Source organism: Humulus lupulus, chromosome 3 (assembly GCF_963169125.1).
Source record: "Humulus lupulus chromosome 3, drHumLupu1.1, whole genome shotgun sequence".
NCBI lineage: Eukaryota > Viridiplantae > Streptophyta > Magnoliopsida > Rosales > Cannabaceae > Humulus > Humulus lupulus.
In genome coordinates this window covers 218,168,988-218,194,073 of record NC_084795.1, presented here as the reverse complement: position 1 = coordinate 218,194,073, position 25,086 = coordinate 218,168,988, and the positions used below count along the sequence as shown (strand labels likewise).

General features: G+C 39.3%; 1 protein-coding gene across 1 annotated transcript; it reads left to right on the top strand.

The window, feature by feature from the left end:
• The first annotated feature begins 747 nt into the window (after positions 1-747).
• LOC133825397 (uncharacterized) lies at positions 748-2,355 on the top strand. The gene has a single exon (XM_062258349.1). It carries the CDS (start codon positions 748-750, stop codon positions 2,353-2,355), a length of 1,608 nt encoding a protein of 535 aa, XP_062114333.1.
• Positions 2,356-25,086: the final 22,731 nt, after the last annotated feature.

Genomic DNA, 25,086 nt, shown 5'->3' with positions numbered 1-25,086 from the left:
CCACCCCCGTAGGTGGCCTGGGTACACACCCTCCTCCTCGACCATCGACTGCTCCACGCTCCAGCCACCGGGATCTAGGTCCCTCTACATGCAGACCCAGAAAGAGTCCTCGGGTACACTCCATGAGCTCCAACTCAAGGACTTGCTTTTATGAGAATGAGATACGCAAATTGAACAAAAAGAATCAAAGGCTAGAAACCACGCTAGAGAACATGCAAGAGGTGCTGAACAGTCTGCTGCAAGGGAAGTCAAGCATGGCCCTTCCCAAGCATAGGGAGAAGGAGCTTGGGGGAGGAAAGGCCACCATATCCATGGACGACGAGAGGACCTGACTTTCCACTAGCAACACTCCCTGGAAAAAGCAACAAGAGGGCCCTAGGCCAGTGAAGTACCCCCAAGAGCAAAAGTGGAAGGACGACGCTGGTCATAGAAACGAAGCCGAAGTCACCTCTAAGGAGGTGCCCCCTGACCTAAGAGAAAAGCTCAATAGAAGGAGGTCAGATGTAAGGAAAACACCCTCTATGGCTCCTCCGAAGGACAAAGGGAAAGGAAAGGCCAACCCTTTAGATTTAAGGGAATTCCTCGAATAGAAGGAGGCAGAAGTTGGGCACCGAGATGAGAAGCCTTCAGAACAAAATAGTCACTGCGTATGGGGGGCATATTGTCGATGATGAGTTTGACTACGAGTCACCTTTCACAAGATATATTCAACTTGAATGATTCCCAACCAACTTAAAAGAGCCTCATATGACCCCTTATGAGGGCACTACGAACCCTAAGTACCACCTTCACGCCTTCAATGATTTAATGAAACTGAAAGGAATCAATAGTAGAGCAAGGTATCATTGTTTTGCTATCACGCTGAAGGGCGCTACATACAAGTGGTTTAAGAGGCTAAGGTCGGGAACCATCAGGTCGTGGCAACAATTTTCTGATGAATTTCTCCAGCAGCACCATGCAGTTTGCGATAACACCATTTCAAGTACCAGCCTCGCTAACATAAAGCAAGGTGAAGGTGAAAGCCTCAAGAGCTATATCCATAGGTTCAACATGGAAGTGGCTAAGGTAGGAAGCCTATCACGAGGAGAATTCAAGATGGAAATCACGGCAGGAGTACGCTCAGGTAGTAAGTTATTGGATAATATGCTTAAAACAGAGGCCACCGACTTAGACGAATTCTATGAAATAGCACAAAAGTACATTCGCATCGAAGATAGTCATGAGAACCTTATGGCGGGAAGAAATGAACTCCTATCCAACCCGACGCCCCACGAGGGATCGAATGATGTAAAGAAAAAGAGAGCGTACAAAGGGCTGAGGAATGACCAACAGAGAAAACCCATACGTGGAGGTGAACCCAGGAAGACACCATACACCTTCTATACAGACCTGACAGATACCAGGGAACATATCATCATCGCAAATGAAAATCATGTCCTCTTTAAGAGACCCCCACCGATGAAGAGAGACCGATCCAAAAGGGACCCCAGTAAGTATTGCCAGTACCACAAGGATGTTGGCCACACCAGGGCAGAGTGTAACCATTTGAAAGTGGAAATTGAGGAACTCATACATAGAGGGCAACTAGGCAGGTATGTTAGAAGGGAAAACCCAAGGAAAGAGGATAGGCCATCCTCACCGCAAGCCCGAGAACAAGCCCTAGAGGTACAGGCAGAAGTAAGAACGATCTTCAAGGATCCAACATTCGTAGGAGAGTCAAGTAAAGGAAGGAGTACATATGCTAAGGAATATTTTGCCTACAACAACCCTTTAGTACTAACCATTCATATAGCCAATATGAAGGTGCACCAGGTCCTCGTGGATAATGGAAGTTCAGTAGATATCTTATATTGTCTTTCTTTGGGGAAGATGGGCTTAGGAATCAGGAACTTGAGACCTTGCCACACCTCCTTATATGGATTCACGGAGGACTCAATACAACCCTTAGGAACGATCGATTTAGCTCTCACCATGGGGGAGCAACCCAAACAAACCACTGTCATGTCAAACTTCGTTGTGGTAAGTTGTGCTTTAGCTTTCAATGCAGTATTTGGAAGACCATCCCTAAGAGAACTGAAAGCGGTGACCTTGATCTATCACTTGTCTGTTATATTCCCAACTCTTGGGGTAATAGAAAGCATAAAGAGACAACAAAAGGAAGCAAGAGAGTGTTATAATACCTCTCTTCGCACATCGATCAACCCACAAGGACCCATGGCGATGGTCATCCATAGGGAACCAAACCCACAAGGATTAGACCTTCAAGTCACTGAGGAGATCAGAACTGAGTTGGATGAGAGAGAGAGACAGATGAGCTACACCTACAAAAACCAAAAGTTAGAGGAAATGGTGTAGAAAATTCTAGAAGTGCTCTATTGAATGGCACAAGTAAAGTCTGATGTACCTTCCACCATGTGCATAGGAGAAGAACAGGGAAAGAAAGAAACAACCTTCCCTATTAATGATGGAAAGATCCAAATTCCAAAGAGCAGTTTCTTAGCTTTGAAGCACCATGAAGGTTCATTGCCACACATGCAGTCAAGAAATTGGGAGCACACGTATGATGTGAATACCTCCTCCTCAAAGAAGAAGCCAAGGAATGAGATAGGCATGTCCCAACAAAGAGAAGATGGAGTGAAAGGAAAGAAGGCCTTCACAACTTCTTTCATGAAGGAGAAAAAAACCCAAGCTCCACCCACCATCGACCTTCAGAACTCGATAAACAGGAGGAGGAAGGAGCTAGGCAACAAATGAAGAACCTTCGAAACCAGATAGCACCTGCGCAAAAAAGGAAGCTAGAAGCCAATAAGCTCGTGGAGGAATCTCCATTTTTGAGGGAGATCCAAGTAGAACCTCTCCCATATTACCCCAAAAAACCACACATGACATCTTATGGAGGGGAATGGCTTCGGCGACACCGTGCCTTCCCTGATTATGCAGTAGCTGTTGGGAGCCACAACTATGTAAAGCAAGGTGAAAATGAAAGTCTGAGAAGTTATATTCAACGCTTCAACGCAGAGGTAGCTAAAGTGGGAAGGTTATCTAAGGAAGAGTTGAAAATGGCCATCACAAGGATACATCCGAAGAGTAGAATGTGGGGCAATATGCTCAAGAGAGAAATAGAGGACATGGGCGACTTTTATGAAAGATCTCTAGAATACATCCGAGCAGAGGATGACCATGACCACCTGAGGATGCATGCCTGAGAGGGAATATCTGGTAAGGCTTTATGTTTAGTACAATAAATCAAAGAGGTTACCTTATTTAACGTCCCAACGTAGTAGTAAGTCCTCCCCGCAGAGGGAGCTATGAATTAGAAAGGTCACCTAGTTTCCCTCGTGATGAAGTAGACGCATTGTTGTAGCGAATACCATTGTACTCTACTCATCCTTAATGAATTTGTTTCTTATTTGGGTATCGCATTTCTCATAAATGTCTGCACATATCTGGCTCTTGTATACCCAATGCCAATTGAAATTATCAAAGTACATGAGCAAATGATCAAAGTGTCCGACGAGATAAATCCCACCAACCACATGGGGGGCAGGGTATATAGCAAAAAAGAAAAAAAAAAAAAAAAAAAACCTTGCAAGGAATTTCATGATTAGCTACCCTTATGGATGTCAAGGGAGCCAAGAAGTTCTACAAGGACAACCTCATGATAGGTAATACCTCCGCAGGGGGTAAGGCCTCAAATAGGACATCCACTAATGAGCCTAGAGCAGCCACCAAGTTGTCTAGCCAAAAAGAGTGCAAAAATAGACGCTTGTGAAGAGAAGTCAAAAGGTTTCATGAGGATAACCTCCTGATAAAGGCTAATAGCTTCACAAGGGGTAAGGCCTTAAGGAGAGCTTCCACCAATAAGCCTAGAGTGGCCACCAAGCCGTCTAGCCAAAAAATTCCTAAAAGAGACCCTTGTAATAATAGTACTATACATAATGACGAGAAGGACGCTTCTCGCACAAAATAACAAGCGCACACAAAGAATATTAAAGGATGCCAAGAACCCAAAGGGTTAATATTTCGTTACAAGTATAGTCAATCTGCACCAAAAAGACTATCATCATCAGTCCAAGGAAAGACATAAAGAATTCATCAAAGAAGAGGGAGTTATAAAAGCCCCTTAAGCATGATAACCAAAAGAGGATGACAAAGGCTCAGAAGGCCAATACATCCTCACAGTCCATACAAAGATATGTAAAGGTCCCATATATAAAAGTTCTGCACACAAAGGTGAACTTAAATGGACCTCAGACGTAAAGAGTTCCACATATAACCAAAGTCTTAAAGAAGCTCCATGCAAAAGAAAAAAACATAGAGGGTTACACAACAACAAAAAAATATAATAATAAGCCTCGGAGAGTGGCCTATGGGTTCCCACCCCGACCTTTACACTCAGCAATCTTCTCAGTCACATACTCTCCAAAGGGGGAAAGGTTGACATTAGGATTATTCCTCCCCTGCATAGAGGTTCGCATATAAGCTTAACCCAACTCAAAATCTTGAATGTCATACATAGACCCCCATTCGCCTTCGTAAATATTACCCATGTAATGGCTCATGGTCTATCCGTATTGGGTCACCATTGGATGCCCCCAAGAAGTGGAGGTATGGGCTCGACGGAAGCACGTATACCTATTGACGCATGCCTAGATAAGGAAGGGGACCGAAAAGGACGCGATCCATAAATGGAGGCACAGGGAGTCACCTCTTCAGGAAGTGAGGCATCTGAGGACGCCTGTCCCAAATGTGCCCCAAAAGGTAGAAGAGCATCATAGAAGGAAGGTAGGACAAAATTCCTCTTCGAAATATAGGGAGCAAGAGGAAGGGCAGTGAAGGTAAACTCCCCACCTACTACCGGCGACGAGATCCAGTAAGTGGCATCGTTAGTGCATCCATCATCTGCAACCTCCCCGACCGCCTTAGCCAAGGATCTTAAGCAAGAGTAGTTCTCAAACTCCATCTCAACCTCATCTTTGATGTCCATCATATCATCCTTAGAGTAGTGATATTCCTTATCATCATCATCATCATCGTCTATGTTCTTCGGGTTGGTAGACTTGGATTAGAGGGAGCACAAGGAAATGGCTTGGTCCGGAGACAACAACTTGGACGAATAGAGATTGCCCTCAGTGAAAAGGCAGCAAGCCTACTTGCATGAAGTCAGCATAGCCAGGACATTCACCACACGTTTGTGGGCTACAGTACTCAAAGCGGGGCCGACAACCCCTTCAAGACCTAAGGCCAAGGAAAAGAAATAAATATGGTAAGGCAAATCTGAGAAGAGGGATAAAGACAAGTAATATATATATATACGTATATATTCATATAGAAAAGGCTTACTTGATGTGTTAAAACATGTATGCTGGGTAGAAACGTTGTTGGTAAAGAAAAAATCACTTTTCCATGAACTCCTATTAGATATGGAACCCTCCACAAGGGGATACTCTGTGAGAGCCACAACTTTTTGGAGCTGATAGAAGCCAGGGGCTGATTAGTTCGCCCTTAGAGTGAACAGATGATGGACCTCATTCATGGAGGGCCCCCAGAGGTGCACTTGCTTGTATAACACACACAAACAACTCAGCACAACCCAAGAGTTGGGTGACAACTAAAGAGGTGCTGGCTCAAAATAGTTAAGTAAACTAACAAAGAAGGGGTGGAGTGGGAAGACCCCTCCAAAATTGATCATTGAGTCACTAAAAGCAACAAGCCCCTCTGGCAGCTTAGATGCACGGTCTCTATGAGACGGAATGACGAAGCTGATGTCCGATGACAGTCGATGGGCCTTCAGCATGTTAGATAGCTTGGTTTGGGTAAGATTAGACTCGATGTTTGTATTCTCGAAATCGTCAAGGATATCCCTCGGCATGTTTGATATCTGGATAGAAACATTGGCCTCAAATTCAGAAGATGACAACTTGATATGTTCAACGTCAGGCGGAACTTGAAAGGACTGTCCAAATGCCATAGGCAAGCTAAAACTCGACGATGTGTGTGCGTGAAGACAACCCTATATCTACAACATGAGTGTAATTGGTGTAAGATAAGAACCCATCTGTACGCGCCTCACACGCCATGGAAACAATGAACTCTTAAGGAAAAGGTACATAATAACCTATGGTCCCTACTCTCATATAAAAGATAAGAAAAGTGTGTGTATACCATTGGCAAAAGGAAGCATACCAGGTACGAATGAGACCTTTGGTATGCGAGGGAAGGCCCTAGAGTGCATGGAAACAAGCCCCTCGATATGCGTGAGATGGACCTTTGAAGTGGCGAGGACGACCACGCCTAAGTGAAAGCTTCCTAAACTCACTACAATGCAAGCATGGATAGTTAAAAAAAGAAGGAAATTTCATAGTGGCAAAAATTACCCCACAAAATGCTTCCATGGAGGATGGAGCCTTGGAGCTCTTGGAAGTGAATTCAAAGAATTACCACTAGGCTATGTAATCTTTAGTGTGAGAAACACAGTAAAAGTCTTGGGTATTTATAGGAAGAGGCAAAGCTCCCTAGCCCTTGGATCAAGTTCAAAATGGAGAGTAGGATCAAAGGTATTGATAACCTTGGGATCTACTGTAACGTCCTACGTTTTTGGGTACCTTTAAACGACTCGGGTCGGGATTTTTCCCCCGGGTTAAGAATATTATTTTAAATAATATTATATTTTGTTTGTAAGTATTCCATGAGTTATTGCTAGCCAAAATATGAATTTTGTGATTTTAAAAGTCAAGATAAGACTTTCGGTCCTGGACCGACACAAAAACCCTGATCGGGTAAAAATCTCGGAAAATAAAATGAAAAATCATGGCAATTATATTTTGGGCATAAAATACATTCATAAAAGTTAAAGTTTGGTCAAAAATAATAAACCTAAAAGAAAATGGAAATTTTAGGGCATTTTGTGTTAAATGCCTAATTTTACCGAAATGGGGAATTTTGTTCCATGAATGGACCTTAGGTTAAATTTTGTTATGTGATTAATTAAATTAAATGTGAGAGACATTTAATTTAATTAATTAATGTTAAGTTTGGTGATTAAAACTTAATAAGAGTGAAAAATGTGTCAAAAGCCAATTTGGACTTTTCTTCTTATGAAACATTTATTAACCTTTATAAAAAAAAATAAAAAATAAAAAAAAAATTTAATGATTATATATAGCAAGGGTTGGCCAGCCATGTGGTGTTTTAGGTGGTGTGAACCCAACTTAATAAAGATAAATCTCATTTTAAGTAAGTCAAGTCAAGTGGGCAAGTGGGAGGAAAACACTTGAGTGTTTTTGAGATAAATTAGATAGTATATAACTCTTCCATCCCTCCCCAACCAACCACACCACCCTATCTCATTCACTCATCTGATTTTTTAAGACCATTCAAAGTGTTCTCTCAATATTCAACCTCAAGAACACCAAGGAAAACTTGGAGGCTAAGTCTTGGTCTAGGAAGTATTTTCCCTAAGGTAAACCTTCACTAATCTAGGCTTTTGTAAAGTTTTAAGCTTAGAGTTTCAAATAGCTAATTAACTATGTTGTTGGGGGAAGTTGGTTAGGGTTTTTTGAAAGGTTTTGGAGGAGCCAAAGCTAATAGGAAGGTCCAATCCTTAAGCAAGAACACCAAAGAGGTAAAAAGTTTACTTTTGATGATTTTGTTGTAGGGTTTTTAGTTTTAAGCATTATTTTGTATATCTAATGCTTAAAGTTTCTTGTTGGTGATGTAATAAGGTTATGGTAGTTGTTTAATAATTTTCATGATGCATGTGTATTGATTTTTGAAAATGGGAACCAAAACCCCCAAGGGTTTTGTAGGATACCCTAAAACAAAACATGTTTTGAGCTGTGACTTCCAAGGGGTCAAGCAGCCACTGTATATTGTTTTTGTAAAATTAAATTGTACTGTGATGTTGTTGAGATTGAGTACATAAAATTGAGCTTTTGAAACACTAAAAAATGTTTAGAAATGAGTAAGTTATGCTATTTCAAAGATTAGGTAAAAAACTGTTTTTTTCGTATTCTTATTTTCGGAACCAAGTTTGGACAGCCACTGTATAGGGCAAATGAACCCAGTTTTTTCTAAAATTTTGTGGACATATTACTGGCATAACCTATTATTCCACTGTAAAATTTGGTAAGAAAATATTGAACGGTTTGAAAGTTATTAACTGTCAAAGTTTGGACAAAATAAGGACTTGAAAATAAGGTCATTTTTACCTCATTGTTGGAAAATGATTTCACCAATAAAAAATGCTCATTTTGACCTAAGATTTTACAAAGACCTAAATGGCATAACAAAAATGGAATTGGGAAATTTTGGAAACAATTGGGTAAGTAAATTTCAAGTTATGAACTAACGAAGTTTGTAGTTAAAAATGTGAAAAATAAGTTTTTCACACTTAGTGTAAAAATGAGATTTTGGAACATAAGGTAAAAAGTAAAATTTTGTTTATTTCAAGATATAAAATGGTAAGTCTTGAAATCATATTTTCACTAAAATTTACCCTTTGAGTTTAAATGAATTATTTTTATTAAAGAGTTTTTATTCTTTCTAAAAATAAGAGATTTAATTTATTAATAGTTAATAAATTAAAAGAGGGTTTAAAACCCTATATTTTGAGAAAATAATTAAATAAATTATTTTCCTAGTAAGTAAAATTGATTAATTGCTTTTGGAAAATTAATTAGTCAAGATGAGAAATTTATAACGGTTTTCCTAATTAAGACAAATTAGGCAATTTTCTTAAAACGGTTTTTAGATATTAAAACCTTAAGAAAAATAAAAGGAAAATTTAAAGAGTTTATTTTCTTTAAAAATAATTAAGGAATTTATTTGTATTTTCTGGATATAATACCGGCTAAAATCTTACATATTTTAACCGACTAGTCGAAAGTCCGGGTTAATAGCGATACCTTGAAAGAATAAGATTTTTAGCGGATTGTGGGAAATACCATTGTGATACCCGAGCCTAGGTATCGAGACCTTAGGATAGGTCTCCCCGAGACTTAGGGTTTAGTCTCGAATATTTTGTATAACTTTCCTTAATAGGTTTAAAACCAAATAAGGATTATAAATCCTTACAAATGACTTTTATTAAAATGACCAAACTACCCAAAATAATAATAATGAATTATTAGTGCCATAATTAATCCGAGTATACTGTATGGATAACTACAGTATTGGCTAAGCGTAACTGGACTGAACGTTGGAGGGTGAAAACCTGCTGAGCGCTAAGGACTCCAAGTAAGTCAACTTATATTGTATGGCTGCAACATGAAATGATTATTGTCTTGTATGTTAGTATAGGGATACATGCACATATATAGGCTGTCATAGAAAGTTGCTTAGAGACGTTAGTCTAGTGAGTGCTGATTTAGAAAATATGAACGGTAGAAGTCCGTCATATCCTAGACGGTTGATCCCCGTCACACTGCTTGATTTTATTTATGTCCGGTTCATTACCGCGACGAGTGGCCATGAGATGAGGATAAGCTGGTTAAACCTAGGGGCCCTCATGCTTACTTAATCATTGGACGGTTAGAATCCGAGCAAGTGCTCTGATAAGTTATTCCCGGATAGCAGCCGTGAATATTGGCCATTCCGTGAGAGTGCCTAGAGATACTAGGGGTTGCCAAGATTGAGTGAGGTTGAACACCCTAGGGGCAGCTGCTCACCAGCACCACTGATTAACATAGAAGTCTCCGTAAAACCGTGTAAATTGGATTACACTCTTGAATAAGTAGCGATGCCCTAGGTAACACGATAGTTACCCTTGATGAGAATATTTATTGGCTAGATCTTAGTGTGGGGACTCGGTTCTCTTTTACAGATTAGCAATTATGTTGGAGGGCGCGTTACGCATGAATTGTTGGAAATTGTCGAGCGTTGGTCTCGAATTATGTTGTGATATAATATATCTGCTTGCTCTGGGATTTTATGAGTGCAGTGATATATTTGTTGGTAAGATATAGTTGTGATATAATATATCTGCTTGCTCTGGGATTTTTTGAGTGCAGGGATATAATTGTTGGTAAGATATAGTTGTGATATAATATATCTGCTTGTTCTGGGATTTTTCTGAGTGCAGGATTTTTATCTAGATATGAATTAATTTATCCTTGGTTATCAGGCATGACCATAAGTTTTCCAGGACGCTTTAGCGTTCTTGAAATTGATTGTGTAGGGTCCGGAACCCTATTTCTCTACAGGCTTTGTTTGAAAGTTGATCTTACTAAGCGTTTTCGCTTACCTAGTTGTTTCATGTTGTAGGTAAGATCAAGGGCAAGGCAGAGCAGTGAGCGCTGGAGTCTTCCTTGCAAATGTACATGTGGACCGACCTTTTGGGAAGCCTTTTTATTTTTGGAAATGTTGTGTAATTTTCCTAAACTAGGCTCACTCTAATCTTTGTAAAACATGTTTGTAACTAAATGTTAAGTATGGCCATACGACTTTTTAAAAAGTTTTTTTTTCTATGGGTTTTTGAGACATTTTGTTAAATGAAAACATTTATATTTCCGCATTATCGAGTCTTGAAAATCCGGGTCGTTACATCTACACTTGGGAATGGTTGGCTCTCATTAAATCTTAAGGACACACTTGGATCACAACAAAAGCTAGTTGGATTTTGTGTTTCTTTATAACCTAGAAAGAATCACACTGCCAAGGTGCATTTTGTGTTTCTTCATTCACCACAAGATATCACTCCAAAGGTGAGCCTTCCATGCCCCTTCAAGAAAAGATGAAGCATGAGCGCCATACATATCACACGGAAAATGTAACGACCCAAAATTGCTAATAAGGCTTAAGGGCATTGATTAGTGTGCTAGGAGGGCATAATTGGTTTATGTGTGATTTAAATGATTAAATGCATGATTATGTGATAAGCACGCTTACATGATTATATGGATATATGAGATGCATGATTATGAGTATTAGTATGCATGTAGGCCCTGTTTAGATTATAAGGGCATATTCGTAATTTTGGCTTGTTGAGGGAAAAAATGTAATTAAATGCAATAAATTGTTGAGACCACATTATTATGTGGATATATTTGCAACTTGTGTCTCGAAGCGATTCTAGTGAGCGGTTTAGCGAAATAGTCACAGCGAGGGTTTATACCCGGCTCGGGGGAGCCTGGGGGTATTTTTGGGAATCATGGAAATATATTGGAGATTTTTAGACCTTGGGGAAAATAATTGGTGACTAATTAGATGATGGGATTTACGTGGTAAATATTAGGAACACTTAAGGAGTTAGCGAGAATTGGGAACAAATGACCAAAATGCCGTTAGAATGTTTAAAGACACAGGTTTATTTGGGAGGTAAAAATGGTCATTTGATGGTTAAAAAGGGGATAATGGTTATTCTATTTTTTTAGACTTAGTGGAAGCTGTAGAAATTTTTAGAAGCTGAAGGAAAGAAAGAAAGAAGGAAAAACAGAGTACCTGACTTATCTTTCTCTCTCACGAATTGTTGTCTCTCTCTCCTTCTCTTGTGAATTTGAAGCTAGGAACTCAGAGAAAGTCTAAGCTAAGTCTTGGAACTTTGATCCTTGAAGTAATTGAAGGGGGTTAGCTGGAATTAATTCTCAAATTAAGATAAGGTTTGAGGTTGTTTTTGAGATTTCTGAGTTTTGATGAGATTGATCTATGGACTTGGGTTTTGGATGGAAATTCAAGGACATAAGCTTGGGGATTGGAGGAGCTAAATTTTGGAAGAGCATAGAAGACAACATAAGGTTGAATTCTCTCAGCTAAGGTAACCAATTCTAACTTTGAATCTGATGATGTTCTTGAGCTGTTGAACTCAAGTTGGGTTTATGAATTTGATGATGTCTTTACCTAGGTTTTTGATGTTGATGGGCTGATTTGGTTGAGTTATAGTGAGTTGTAAGGTCAATTTTGAGGTTGGATAAGGTTTGGAGTGATTGGGTAGAGCTTTGGCTCGGGAAAGTTTGAAGGAAAAACCTAGAAGTTGCATGCTGCAGGTTGTAGCGCTAGCATTGGAGCGCTACAGCGCTATGCCTGGTTTCGTGGGGGGCGTTTGTCTCTGCTTGTAGCGCCCAACTTGTGGCGATGTAGCACTACCCTACCTCCAGAAGTAGGTTTTGGGTATTTTTCTTAGGGTTTTCGCTTAGGGGATTGGGGGTCGATTCCACCACCCCGTTTGGTGGAATTGGGCTTCCCGAGGGCTTGGGATTGGTCCCGAAGTTGGGTTACGAAAATGAAATTTAATGGTAGTTCTATTTTACGGTTATGACTAGGTGTATGCTAGGGCTTAGACAGGATCATGCTCGAGGATCGTTTCTATTAACCAGAGCGCTCGGAATCAAAGGTAAGAAACTGCACCCGGTTATGTGATTATGTTGGGACTAAGAGTTCCCTATATTTGTATGTGATGTCATAAGGTGGTATTATGCCATAGGGACATGTGATAAATGGCCTAAGAGTGCCAGAATCAATATTTGCGCACAGGACACGGCTCGGACACTGGTAGCTGAGGTTAGGTACATAATCACTGAGCTCGGCCTAAGCGAGCCGGAGTCAGTGGGATAATCTAAGGGTGCAACCTAAGGGCGTTGACCCTGGATATTGTGTGATATGTTTATTGTTTCTTAACTGATGATCGTGACAAGTTTTTTATCTGGATGACTGATTATTGGATTGTAGATTGATATCTTTGATTATATGGGCAATATGACCTATTGTATATTTGATTGATGATTTGTGAAATATCTGACTATTGAATATAATTTATGCTCTGTATTACTGATTTCTTGCTAGGCCTTGGCTCACGGGTGCTACGTGGTGCAGGTAAAGGCAAGGGCAAGGTGGACCAGTCCTGAGTTAGAGAGCTTTGGGGCTGAATGTACATAGTTAGCTGATCGGCCACCACGGCCGAGGGATGGTACAAGGACAGGAGAACCTAAAATGTCTATTTTTCCCTTAGAGTGGCCAGTAGTTGTATATATCCTGGAATTTTGTAAACTGTCCTTAAACACTATTTCTTTTGTGATCCCATGTATGAAAAGTTTATTTAAATGAAATGTATCTTTTATGACCAAAATCTTTTAACCCTAGTTCAATTATAGTTTTAGTAACACGTTTCTAAATAAATGACTTGATTAGCAAGTCTTGCACCCTTGTAAACACACAGTGTAACGGTCTTGGCTACCCAGGGCGTTACAGAAAATGTAACGACCCAAATTTCCTAATAAGGTTTAGGACCTTGATTAGGAGGCCGGGAGGGCCATAATTGATTTACTGTGCTATTATATGATTATATGCATGATTATGTGGGTCATATTACTATATGATGATAAAGGCATGCATGGGGCTCTATACTCTGCTGTGAGGGTATTTTGGTAATTTGGCTCATTGAGAGCGTAATTGTATACTTGTGTGTATTTTGGTAGGCTAATGTTGAGATCACATTATTATGTGGGTATGTTTGCAGCTTGTGGCTGGAGGCGATCCTAACATGCGGTTTAGCGGGAAAGTCACAGCAGGGAATTACACCCGGCTCGGTGTGAGCTTGGGGATGTATCTGGGAATTTGGAGAATATATATATTGGAGATGATTTGCTATTGAGAAATATAATTGGTGACTAATTAGATGATGGGAATTAAGTGGTAAATATTTAGGACACTTGAGGAGTTAGTGGGAATTGGGAGCAATGACTAAAATGCCCTTAGGATATTTAAAAGCTTGGTTTAATTGGGAGGGCAGTATGGTCATTTGACTATAAGGGATAAGTAATATTCTGCTTTATGATATTAGTGGAAGTTGTAGATTAACTTAGAAGCTTAAGGAAAAGAAAAGAAGAGGAAAAGAAAGAAAAACAGGACACTTAGAGTTATCTCTCTCTCTCATTTGGCTGGGTCATCTCTTCACCATTCCTTGTGGGTTTTGGAGCTGGAATTCCAGAGTAAGCTCAAGATGGAGCTTAGGGCTAAGGACCTTGGTGAAGCTTGAAGAACTAGCAGGATTTTGCTAGTCAGTTGAGGTAAGTTTTAAGGTTTCCTGGTGTGATTTCTGGGTTTTAATGAGATGGTTTCTAAGTTTGAGTTTTGGATAGAATAAAGGGATATGAACCTGAGGAGTTGAAGGGCTTGAGGCTGGTTGGATGCTAGGAATAACCTAAGGTCGAAATCCTCCATAGAAGGTAACAAGTTCTAGCTTTGATGTTCTAAGTATCTGAGTTTCTGGTTGAATCTTTCAATTCTTGAGTTCAATGTTTATTTCTCTAGTTTGATGATGCATGTGGTTAGGTCTTGTGTTATTGAGTTGTATGGGGTGAGATATAGGTGATGGTAGACTCAATTTGGTGTGTAATTGAGGGTTGGAAGGGTTCCAAGGGGTTTTGGTACGAGGAAGGTCGAAGAGGGAAAACAGGGTGCTGCTGGTCTGTGACAAGTGCTGTAGCGCTAGCCTTTGGGCGCTACAATGCTAGGCTAGGGCTTTCTGGGCATTTTAGTTCTGCCTGTAGCGCTATAGCCTCCTTAGAGCGCTGTAGCGCTACCCTGTCTCCAGGAGGGGGTTTTTGAGTTTTTCTTTAGGGTTTTTGGCTGGAGGCTCGAGGTTTGATTCCACTACTCCGTTTGGTGGAATTAGGGCTTCCCGGGGGCTCGGGATTTGTCCCGAGGCTAGGTTTTGGATTTGAAGTTTGGTGGTGATTCTGATCTATGGCTGTGACTAGGTACGCGCTAAGGTTCAGACGGGATCGTGCTTGGGGGTCAATTGAACGAGCTAGCGAGATCTAAAGGTAAGAAAGTTGCACCTGATTATGTGGTTAGGTTGGGACTAAGTGTTCCCTATGTTTGTGTGCTTTAATTATATGGATGTGATTAACCATGTGAGCACGATGGGACTAAGAGCTCCCTACATTTGTATATCATGTCATGAGATGGTATTATTATAGCATGGGACATGCGATAGCCGGCCTAAGGGTATCGAAATCAATATTTGCGCACAGGGCGCGGCTCGGCCACTGGTAGCTGAGGCAGCTTATTTATCACTGAGCTCGGTTAAGCTGGCCGGATTCAGTGAGTATTACATTGGGGGTGGCCCAAGTGAGCCGAAGACAGTGTGTTAAATAGAGGGTGCGACTAAGGGCGCCGACCCTGAATATTATTTGATGGATGTGATAATTTGTTGATTATGAACGTGAATATTGTGTTATGGATAAGATTGGTTGACTGTCTGGATGATAAACTGTTAATCTACTGAGTGTTATCAATGATTGGATAAATGTTTTGAATTGCTGAATTCCTGGTTGTGCATTGTGGAAAATTTGATTAATGATGTTGGTTTTGCTATGATATCATGCTTTCTTGCTGGGCCTCGGCTCACTGGTGCTACGTGGTGCAGGTAAAGGCAAGGGTAGGCTGAGTCAACCATGAGTTGGAGAGCTCTGGGGGCGAGGTGTACACTGTCAGCTTCTCGGCCGCCACGGTCGAGGAATTGTACAGGGATGGAAACCTAAAATGTAAATTTTGCCATTAGAGTGGCTTGAATTATTTGTAGCTCTTGGAATTTGTTGTATCTAAGTCGTCTAAACCCTGTTTTGAGTTCCCATGTGTTAACCTGTCATTTTTAATGAAAATAGCCTTTTTGTGACCAAAATCTTTTATTCCTAATCCGTTGATGACGTTGAATACACATTTTGTTTAAATGACTTGATTAGCAAGTCTCGCACTATTTTAAACACATAGTGTAACGGTCTTGGTTATCCAGGGCGTTATAGAAAACATATGAAAAAGTCTAGAAACACACTTCAAAGTGTACTCATTGACTCAAAGGAAAGTATGAATATGGGAAAATTATCCCATAAAGCATCACACACAAAGCTGTGAAGTTCAACCACGCTACGCCTAAGGGCCTTGCTATGCGAGGCTGGGTGTACAAGGCATCCCCGCCTAAGGGCCTCGCTATGCGAGGCTGGATGCATTTGAAACACCCCTTGCAAAGGCTAAGTGCCTAAGCACTACTAAGGGACTTCAGGGCCTCGCTATGCGAGGCCATCCCTATGCAAAGGCCAAGAGGGACTTAAGGGCCTCACTATGCGAGGTCGTCCCTACGCAAAGGTAGTGACAAACATAAGGGCCTTGCTATGTGAGGATTTCCCTATGCGAGACCCCCTTGCGTCTCCCTTAGGTAGCCCGTGAGAGTCCTCGCGAAACCCTGCGAGCCCCTTCGCCTCTCGCCTAAGTGGCCCCGCGAGACACCCGCCTCACCATTCCTCACATCATGTCACGGAGCCTTGCGAGACCATGAGAGACGCCGTCACCTTTTGCCTAACTGGCCTCGCAAGACACCTGTCTCACCATTCGCTGCATCATATTGGAAAGCCACAAAAGACCAGGTGAGATGTCTCATATCTCACCCTTGTAGATGAGACCATTAGAGACCCCTCACGACTCAGCCCCAAAGACTTCCTCGCGAGGTTGTTATCTCTCAAGCCCCCTTTTCTTTTTGGAACACCTGCTTTGCTGATGAGGCCTTATCTTACTCTCTAAGGTAGGTGTCACTAGCGGTGCACGTCTCCCATATGTGACTCAACCAAGGTCGTCTTTTACAAGACACAAAGTTGGGAACATCATAAGTATACAAGGGCTTGTTCCTACATCAAACTTTGGCTTTAAAGAAACCCAATCTACCATGGGACGAAACCTGCAAGCTTTCTAGAACTTAGTAAAATACAAAGAATCTTGGAGCCAAGGCATATCTTGGAGGAACAAGGTCAACCATCATGTACAAGGCATACGTACGGGTACAAAACATACTGGACTGAAGAGGTCAGAGGCATGGCCCTGATATCCATATCCGACAAGTAGTGGTAGTACGTAGTAGTACGAGAAGTGGTGGCATGATGTGCATACCCCTGACCATGTACCGGGTGTTGGGAATTGTGCCCTTAAATCAATTGTAGTTGACAATGGTTTTAATGAAATAAATGAATGAATTGAATTATTGTATATATGTTTCTTATGTACTATAATATTGTTAATAATATTAAGTAAATATCAGAAAATTCTCAAGTTCATCTATGTGGTCTCAATCTCATATTGGTATGAGAGGATCGAGAATGAGATAATGGAATTAAATAGTTCACAGTAAAATAAAGTTATGGAATCTTTAGATTAAATACTGCTAGCATGGTCCACTAGTATTATGAATACATGTGGCCTAGATCCGGGTTACTAGTGTAGTATGACACTTTAGCGGAGGTACGTTTCATACTGAGAGAATGTAGAACTGGACCAGATGTGATTTTATAATACTTGTTTGAATACAGTTTTGTAGTATTATAAAACAGATCAACTGATGATCATATACAATCTGATTTTAATCCTGAAGTTACTATGAATTCCTATATATGTCATTTGATCATTTGATTCATGCATTACGGTTTGTCAGAATGATCAGACTAAGAACTATTGTTTTGGGGACTCAATAATGTATATGGTTGGGGACATAGCTTAACATATATGGAATCTATGCATTCTTATAGACTGAATGATGGTTCCCTATTGGGTTGGTTTTTGGAACCGAACAAGTTATTGACATAAAATTCATAATCAAATAATGAATTAACCTTCACTAGTAAAGTCAATGGTACACTAGGAATCAAGATATAATTAAAAGGGTATAACGATAATTTTATTCTCACTTAATTATGAATTATCAATAGAGGACTAATTTGTATGTAATGATTATATCAATGAACACTTTATGGTTACAATAAAGTACCAATAAATATATGTCCTTAATTCTCAAGAATGCAATCTCATATTTGTCGTGGAGTAATCATGAGATTAATAAATATGATAATCAAAGAATTTTGGTTAATAATCTTTTATTTATTGGAGCTTGGAATTATTGGTCCATAGGTCCCAGGGGCAGCTCTATCAACACTATGAATGAGCTATTTGAGAGAATATTTATTCTTCAAGATAAATATGCAATTATGTGATAATTGAAGTTGCTCAATTTATTGTTGCATTAATGCAATTTTCAAAATTGTGTAGAAATAAAAGAAGTTGATTTTAATCAATTATTTTATTAAAGTGTGAAAGGATAAATATGGATAGTCAAAATTGGTTTTGATTATTATATTTATTTAATTAATAATAAGACGACAATGAAAATTCAAATTTTGAATTTTGAATTTTGAAATTTAAGCTGTTATCTTTTCCTTAAAAAGATGATACCTTATTTGAATTTCTAATTATTAATTAATTAAAATAAAAATGCATGAAAAATTAAATCCCCTTATTTCAGGGAAGTGCTACACGCATAAGGCTTCCTAGACTGCCCTATGCATGTACCACTACTGATTGTGATCAATTATTGTTTTTTTATTTTATTTAATTAACTAATAAAACATTTTGAAAAGAGTTTTTAAAATGGAATTTAAGGTTGTCTTTAATTGTCATTTATTTATTATTATTATTATTATTATTATTATTATTATTAAGATGATCAATTTTATTATTATTATTATGATAATAATGTCTATATATTCTATATGATAGAAAATAGGCATATGACAGTTTTTTAAGAAAAGTCAGAAAAATAGATCATCTTTTTTCACACAAAGATCTTGGTGGAGTACTCTAGTGAGGAGAGGAAGATCGGAATATATATGAAAAGATTCAAAGATTCTTGATAGGCTACAAGAGGTAAATCATTTCATATTATTTTACGTATACATATTTTGTTGATTAACATATTGCATATTAAAGAATCCTCATATAAAGTTGTTTATATGAATTTTTTTGTTGTATATGATACTATCATTACTACAATTTCTATTGTGCACTAGGAATTGTTCCTAACAATTGGTACAAGAGACATCTTTAATCCCTGCGTATGTTAATTACTATGTGGGTATCATATACATTTGTTATATTATGTTCTTAAGGGTTGGTTTTCATGGTGTTTTTGGGTTAGGAAAAGTTCTTAAATTTTCTAGATATATAAAAATTGTAAGCCATTTTGGGGCATGGGAATTTTGTAATTTTTTTTAATTATGGATAAAATTCTATTATGGTCCGAGCCTCAAACCTCAAGGCTCGAGCCAGCGCCCCAGCCGCTCATGCCGTGCCCTGCGCCCCACGCTGCCTGCGCGCCTGCACCCTGTGTCGTGCCTGCCCTGTGCCCCACCTCGTGTCGCGGCCCTACCAGCCGCCACCCACCATTGACACACCCATTAGGGTTTGTGTCGTCAAAACCCGAATGGATGTGTAATTATCCATTTGGGCTACTTTGAGCCCACTATAATTAAAAGTGTTTTAATTATAATTTTGAATTAATTATGGTAAGTCCAAATTCTAATTGGGCCACAATAACTTGTTAGGTAATAAAACCTAAAGGTTGATTATTTTAAAGTTGTTTAAAATAATTAAAAATGTTATTTAACTCATAATGGGTAATTAAAATGGTAATGGTCCAAAGACTAAAAGAGAAGGTCCAAGATCAAAGGAGTTCCTCTTCATTAGTCCTTAGTTAGTTTAAATATTTTGTGTATGTTTTGCGAGTGTTGTAATTTTCTTGAAATACGAAAAACACTGAACCCGCATTTATTTATTTATTTTCTTGAACATAATTAAATTGTTTGATACTTTATCATGCATTATAACATGTCATACATATTACCCACATAGTACATATTAAGCATGCATTTTTATAGAAACACGCTTAGGATTGATTATATGTTTTTATTTGATAACTCATATAATTAATTTAGTCTTAATTAGTTAAGATGGTAAAAATAATTTAAAGATGTTTGTTTTCTTATTTAATAATTTTTTTTTTAATAAACCAAATGGTATTTGTAACGCCCCAACTCCAGGGACCGTTATGGTGCACATTGCAAACAGTGCTAAACTCGCTAATCGAGTCATTTGGCCATAAACGTGTAACTAAGTATGATTAGCAGTTTAGGGATTAAAAATTTCGGTTAAGATTTAACGTTTCACTAGAACGTTTAATATATACATTGGGATACCAAAAATATAATTTAAAGGTTTATTACAACAAAATATTTACAACCAACCGGTCTAAACGACAAAACAGGGTTTAACCATAGTTCCTTTCCTTCAAACCTCGGCCGTGGCAGTTGAGCATCTGCATATGTACACATCGTCACCTAAGCTCTCCAACTCAAGGATGGTCCAGCTTTCTTTTGCCTTTACCTGCACCACATAGCACCCGTGAGCCGAAGTCCAGCAAGAAAACTCAATATGCTCATGAACAGTCATATCATGATATCAAATCATATCTGGCATGCCTAGCAAACATAACTTTATTCAAGCATGAAAATGAATTCCGACAATGCTGGGGTATCCAGGATAAGAAATCCTGCCCTTCTGATTGGATGACTATCAAGTCAATCCTAATCAGATGAGTGTTTCGACACTTGAGGTTCTGGTAAACCATGCTGAGTGACCAACAAGCAAGTCACTATGGGGCTCAACACCCAAAGCCATGCATATGATGATCAAAATGATCATACAGAGCTTATAGCTCTGAACAGATGAGTGAATATCACTTTGAGGTTATGTTAAACCGTAATGAGTGACTGTCAAACAAGTCACTATGGGGCTCGGTACCCATAGCCATGTAACGAAACTGTTACCTGGGCTTTCCTGCAATGGCTCTAACTAGATGAGTGACTGATGGGTAGTCACTCGCTTAAACATATGAGAGACTGATAGGTAAGTCTCACGGGCTCAACACCCACAACCATGTGACTAAATAGTCATCGTGGCTCTAAATGACTAGCCTTTGGCTAGACAAGCACTTATAGTGTTCATCAAACTTGAGGTCGGTCCGGCATTAATGCTCTTTGAGTCATTCAATGCAGATATCGATTAGATCTAATCTTTATTGGCTTGCGTTGAACACGCTAAGGCCGTCCTGACTTATGAGTCAGCACCGTGTGACCAGTGCCCAGTGCCCAGTACCACTGCCGAACCTGACTAATGAGTCACAGCTTCACCATTGATACTGACACCTTTGCCAATTCTGACTAATGAGTCAGTGCCACGCACAAGTAAGAAATGCTACCAAACATATGTCATATGTTTAATATTCAAACGTAGGGCATACAACATGCTTACTTAACAGTTGCTAGGACAATTATGATCATGCACAAACACAGAGACTCAAGCTCTGATCAATCTCACAGTCAATATTCATGGCATGCCCTAATCACATGTTTCTCGTGCATCACATGCTTCACACTTAATCATCCGGCATGCCTCAATAATAATCATATGCAAATGAGCAAGATTGCTAAGCATTAAATATGCTATCAATGTTTACATTTAAACATCCAACATGCATCAAGAATAACCATGCATGTCACATATGGGGTGCAGTTTTCTTACCTCGGGTTCGAGCAAGAATTAGTAAAAGAACAACCCTTGAGAACGATCAATCCTTTGATCCTTTAGCGGTCACCTAGTCATAACTAAATATGGAATCCCATTAATAAAATAAATCATAAAAATGTTTATAATCTAAAACCTCACTCCCGGGATCCATCCCACACTCTCGGGACTCTCAATCTACCCAGACGGGGTAAAGGAACCATCCCCCGAGCCTTAAAAGTCATCCCGAGCCCTAAAATAAGCTTGCTGGAAAATGCACTAGCACTAGGGCGCTGCCTAATGGCGCTGGGGCCCTACCCCAAAGTTAGAAAAGCCCCAAAACCTACCCTGCCTAGCGATGGGGCGCCAGGGATGGCGCTGGGGCGCCATCAGCGGACCAGAAACTTTTCTGGTCTTCTCCCCTGCGATTTCCCCCTGAAACCAAGCCTCAAAACCAATCCCAAACATCATCAAAATATCAAATTCAACCCCCAAACCTCATCTACATCACACCCTCATCAAAACCCAAGCAACCAACCTCAAGAACTTCCATTAATTCCCAACTAACACATCAAAATCCTCAACTTAAAACTAACAAAAAAACAGAGTATACACCAAAGATTTTGATGGCTGAATTTCTTACCTCAAGCTTGATTTAGATCCCCTTTAATGATTGAACCAAGGTCCTAAACCCTCAAGCCTTGCTCTCCTAGCCTGGATCCTTAAATTGGCTCTCAAAAATTGAAAGGAAGAAAGAGGAGAAATGGTGTATGGGTGAGGTAGAGAGATGAGGATGATGATGCTCTGTTTTTAACAATTCCACAGCCTTCTAAATAATACATATCCTTTGCCAAATGACCAAATTTCCCCTAGGTCAATTAAATCCCTCTAAAGACTTCCAAGGGTAAAACCGTCCCTTCCTGCCTATCTCGTTAATTATAATTAACACCCTTCAATTCCTGTTACTCTCAATATTCTCAAATACCAATAATTCATATCCCGTTACCCTTTAATTCACTGCAACGTTCTAATCATAAAATTACCCCGAGACTCACTCCGAGCCCCGAACTTAATCCCGTTATGACTAGACCGAAAACTTGCATTCCATGATCGTCTCATGCCGAATGGCTCGAACCAATCCACACATAATGTGGTATTATTTATAATTCACCCACATGCATGAAAATACACAATCACGCCCTCAACAGGCCAAATTACCAAAATGCCTTTGTAATTAAATGTGGACCCATATGCATGCATTTATCATCATATAATAATATAATTCACATAAACATGCATATAATCATTAAATATCATAATAAATCAATTATGTCCCTCCCGACCTCCTAATCAAGGTCCTAAACCTTATTAGGAAATTTGGGGCATTATAGTATTCTTTTTAAATATGAAAAATAAGATTAATCTAGGACACGATTATTTATTTTGCATAATTGGATTAGTATTTATTAGAATATCATTTGGTAAAATTAATTTAATTAGTTTTACAACCAAATTAAAAATATTGATTTTGAGAAAAATACATTTTTTTTAAATAGCGATTGAGAGAGGGAATTATGGCAATAAGTCCCATGGTCTCCATTATTGGTTGAACACCGAGAGGCATAGGAAGTGCCTCGTATCGCCTCTGTTTGCGGCCTCCCTAAGGAAATGCTTTCGAATATGTTTATTTTATCTCAAGGTTGACTTCTCATTAGAGAATAAGATCAGTGATGTATTTCAAGTTTTACTGACCCTAAGGCACACTCTTGAGTTAAGTCATTAATCGAAAAATAATGGGTTACACTTCGAAGATGTATCTAGGCTTTCGAGCATGGCTAGTGCATCTTGACCAAACTAACAGTAATTCATAAGTCAAAAGAGAAAAAAGAGTTTTTAAGTTTTCACTTATGGAGTTGAGATCTTGTCTCAAGATTAATTTATGATTAGTCTGACCTACCCTAAGGTTGGTCCATTAATTTTCAAATTAATAAATCGTGGACTAGTAACTAATTTGTATGTGTTGCATTCATGCATCATGTTTACTGTTGACGCGGTTCTTCGCCAACAGGTAAATAAGAGAAAGAGAGGAAGGGATTAGTGCCGAATGTAGAACCGTAACAGATATAAGATCTTAGTGAATGAAATAGGTGACTCAAGACACGTTTTTGAGTGGTTCAAAGGTTAAAATCCTTCTACTCCACTAGTCAATATTATTGATATATTATGGGTATTTGGTTACAAAGTATATCTCTCTAGAGACTATTTTTTCCAACCCTTATCAACTCTCAGGGTCTCCATATTTATAGGAGAAGGCACCTGGAAGTTGGTAAGGAGGTCATCCCGTGACCTTCTTATTTGTCATATCAACTCTGTGACATTCATGATTAATTCCTAAACCTGACACATAAGTATGGTCAAATCGATAGATAAGGAGATAATGGGCCGCACGGCCCAACCCAGCCGTGGGTGTCTGAACACGCACATTCCTGCAGCGTGTCAGAGAATTCAGGGAGATATCGGACACGTGATGTCAGGTATATGCACGTTTATCTTGCGTGTGTTGAATTTACAAGGGGTCATGGCCTCCATATCTAGCTCGTACCACGAGCTGTGCATCTGACCCAACCTTCGGCCTTCCGATTCCTTGCTCCAGTCTTGGGAGTCTTGGCAAGTCCTTGAGGATTCCTCGAGCTAAGGGGGGTACGACCTCAAGACAGGAGCTCCGACCTGGGGGATGTTTATGGACTAACCATGATTAGTCCAAAGCTCGGCCTGCTAATCAGCCCGTGGGAAAATCAGGGCGTACATTTACTATTCTAAATATAAACTGATATTTGTTATATGCATTAATTCATTATATTTTATTAATTTAATTTTCAGCAATATGTCCAATCCAAACCCTGTAACTGCTTTACTTGCTAATGAGAAATTGACTGGTGATAACTACATGAAATGGAAATCGAACATGAATATTGTTTTGATATGTGAAAACCACATGTTTGTCCTAAATGAGGAATGTCATGAGGTTCTTGTTCTCACTGCTGCCAAAATTGCAAGAGAAAAGTATGACAATTGGATCTTATTTAATAATAAGGCCAAATGTTATATGGTTGCTAGTATGAGCGATGTGCTCAGAAAGAAGGTTGAAACTGTTGAAACAACTTATGAGATTTGGGAATCTCTACAAGGCATGTTTGGCCAGGAATCTGATAAATGCAGACATGATGCTACTAGAAGCTTCATGAATATGAAAATGAAGAAAAATGTTTCTGTCAAAGAACATGTCCTAGACATGATCAACATATTGCACGATGCAGAAATTCATGGTGCGACCATTGATCAGAGAACTCAAGTAAGTGTGATACTTTAATCTCTCACACCAGTTTTTGCGGCATTCACTACCAACTATGTTATGAACAAGTTGGAGTACAACATGACCCAACTGCCGAATGAGTTGCAAACTTTTGAGTTTCTAAACAAAAGTTCCACTAAGGTTAAGGAGGCAAATGTTGCTGAAACCAAGCCTTCCACTTCGAATGGAAATTCGAAGAAAAGGAAGGGTGGCCAAGGAAAGGACAAGAAAAAGGACAAACAACCATAGAAGACCAACAAGTCTTCCAAGGAGAATAATTCTGCAAAGAACTCCAAAAATATGGCACCAATAGGATCATGCTTTCATTGTGGAGTTGATGGTCATTGGAAAAGGAATTTTCC

What these genes read in the sequence shown, in the direction of transcription:
- LOC133825397 (XM_062258349.1), top strand. Translation starts at nt 748, where the DNA reads ATGACCCCTTATGAGGGCACTACGAACCCTAAGTACCACCTTCACGCC.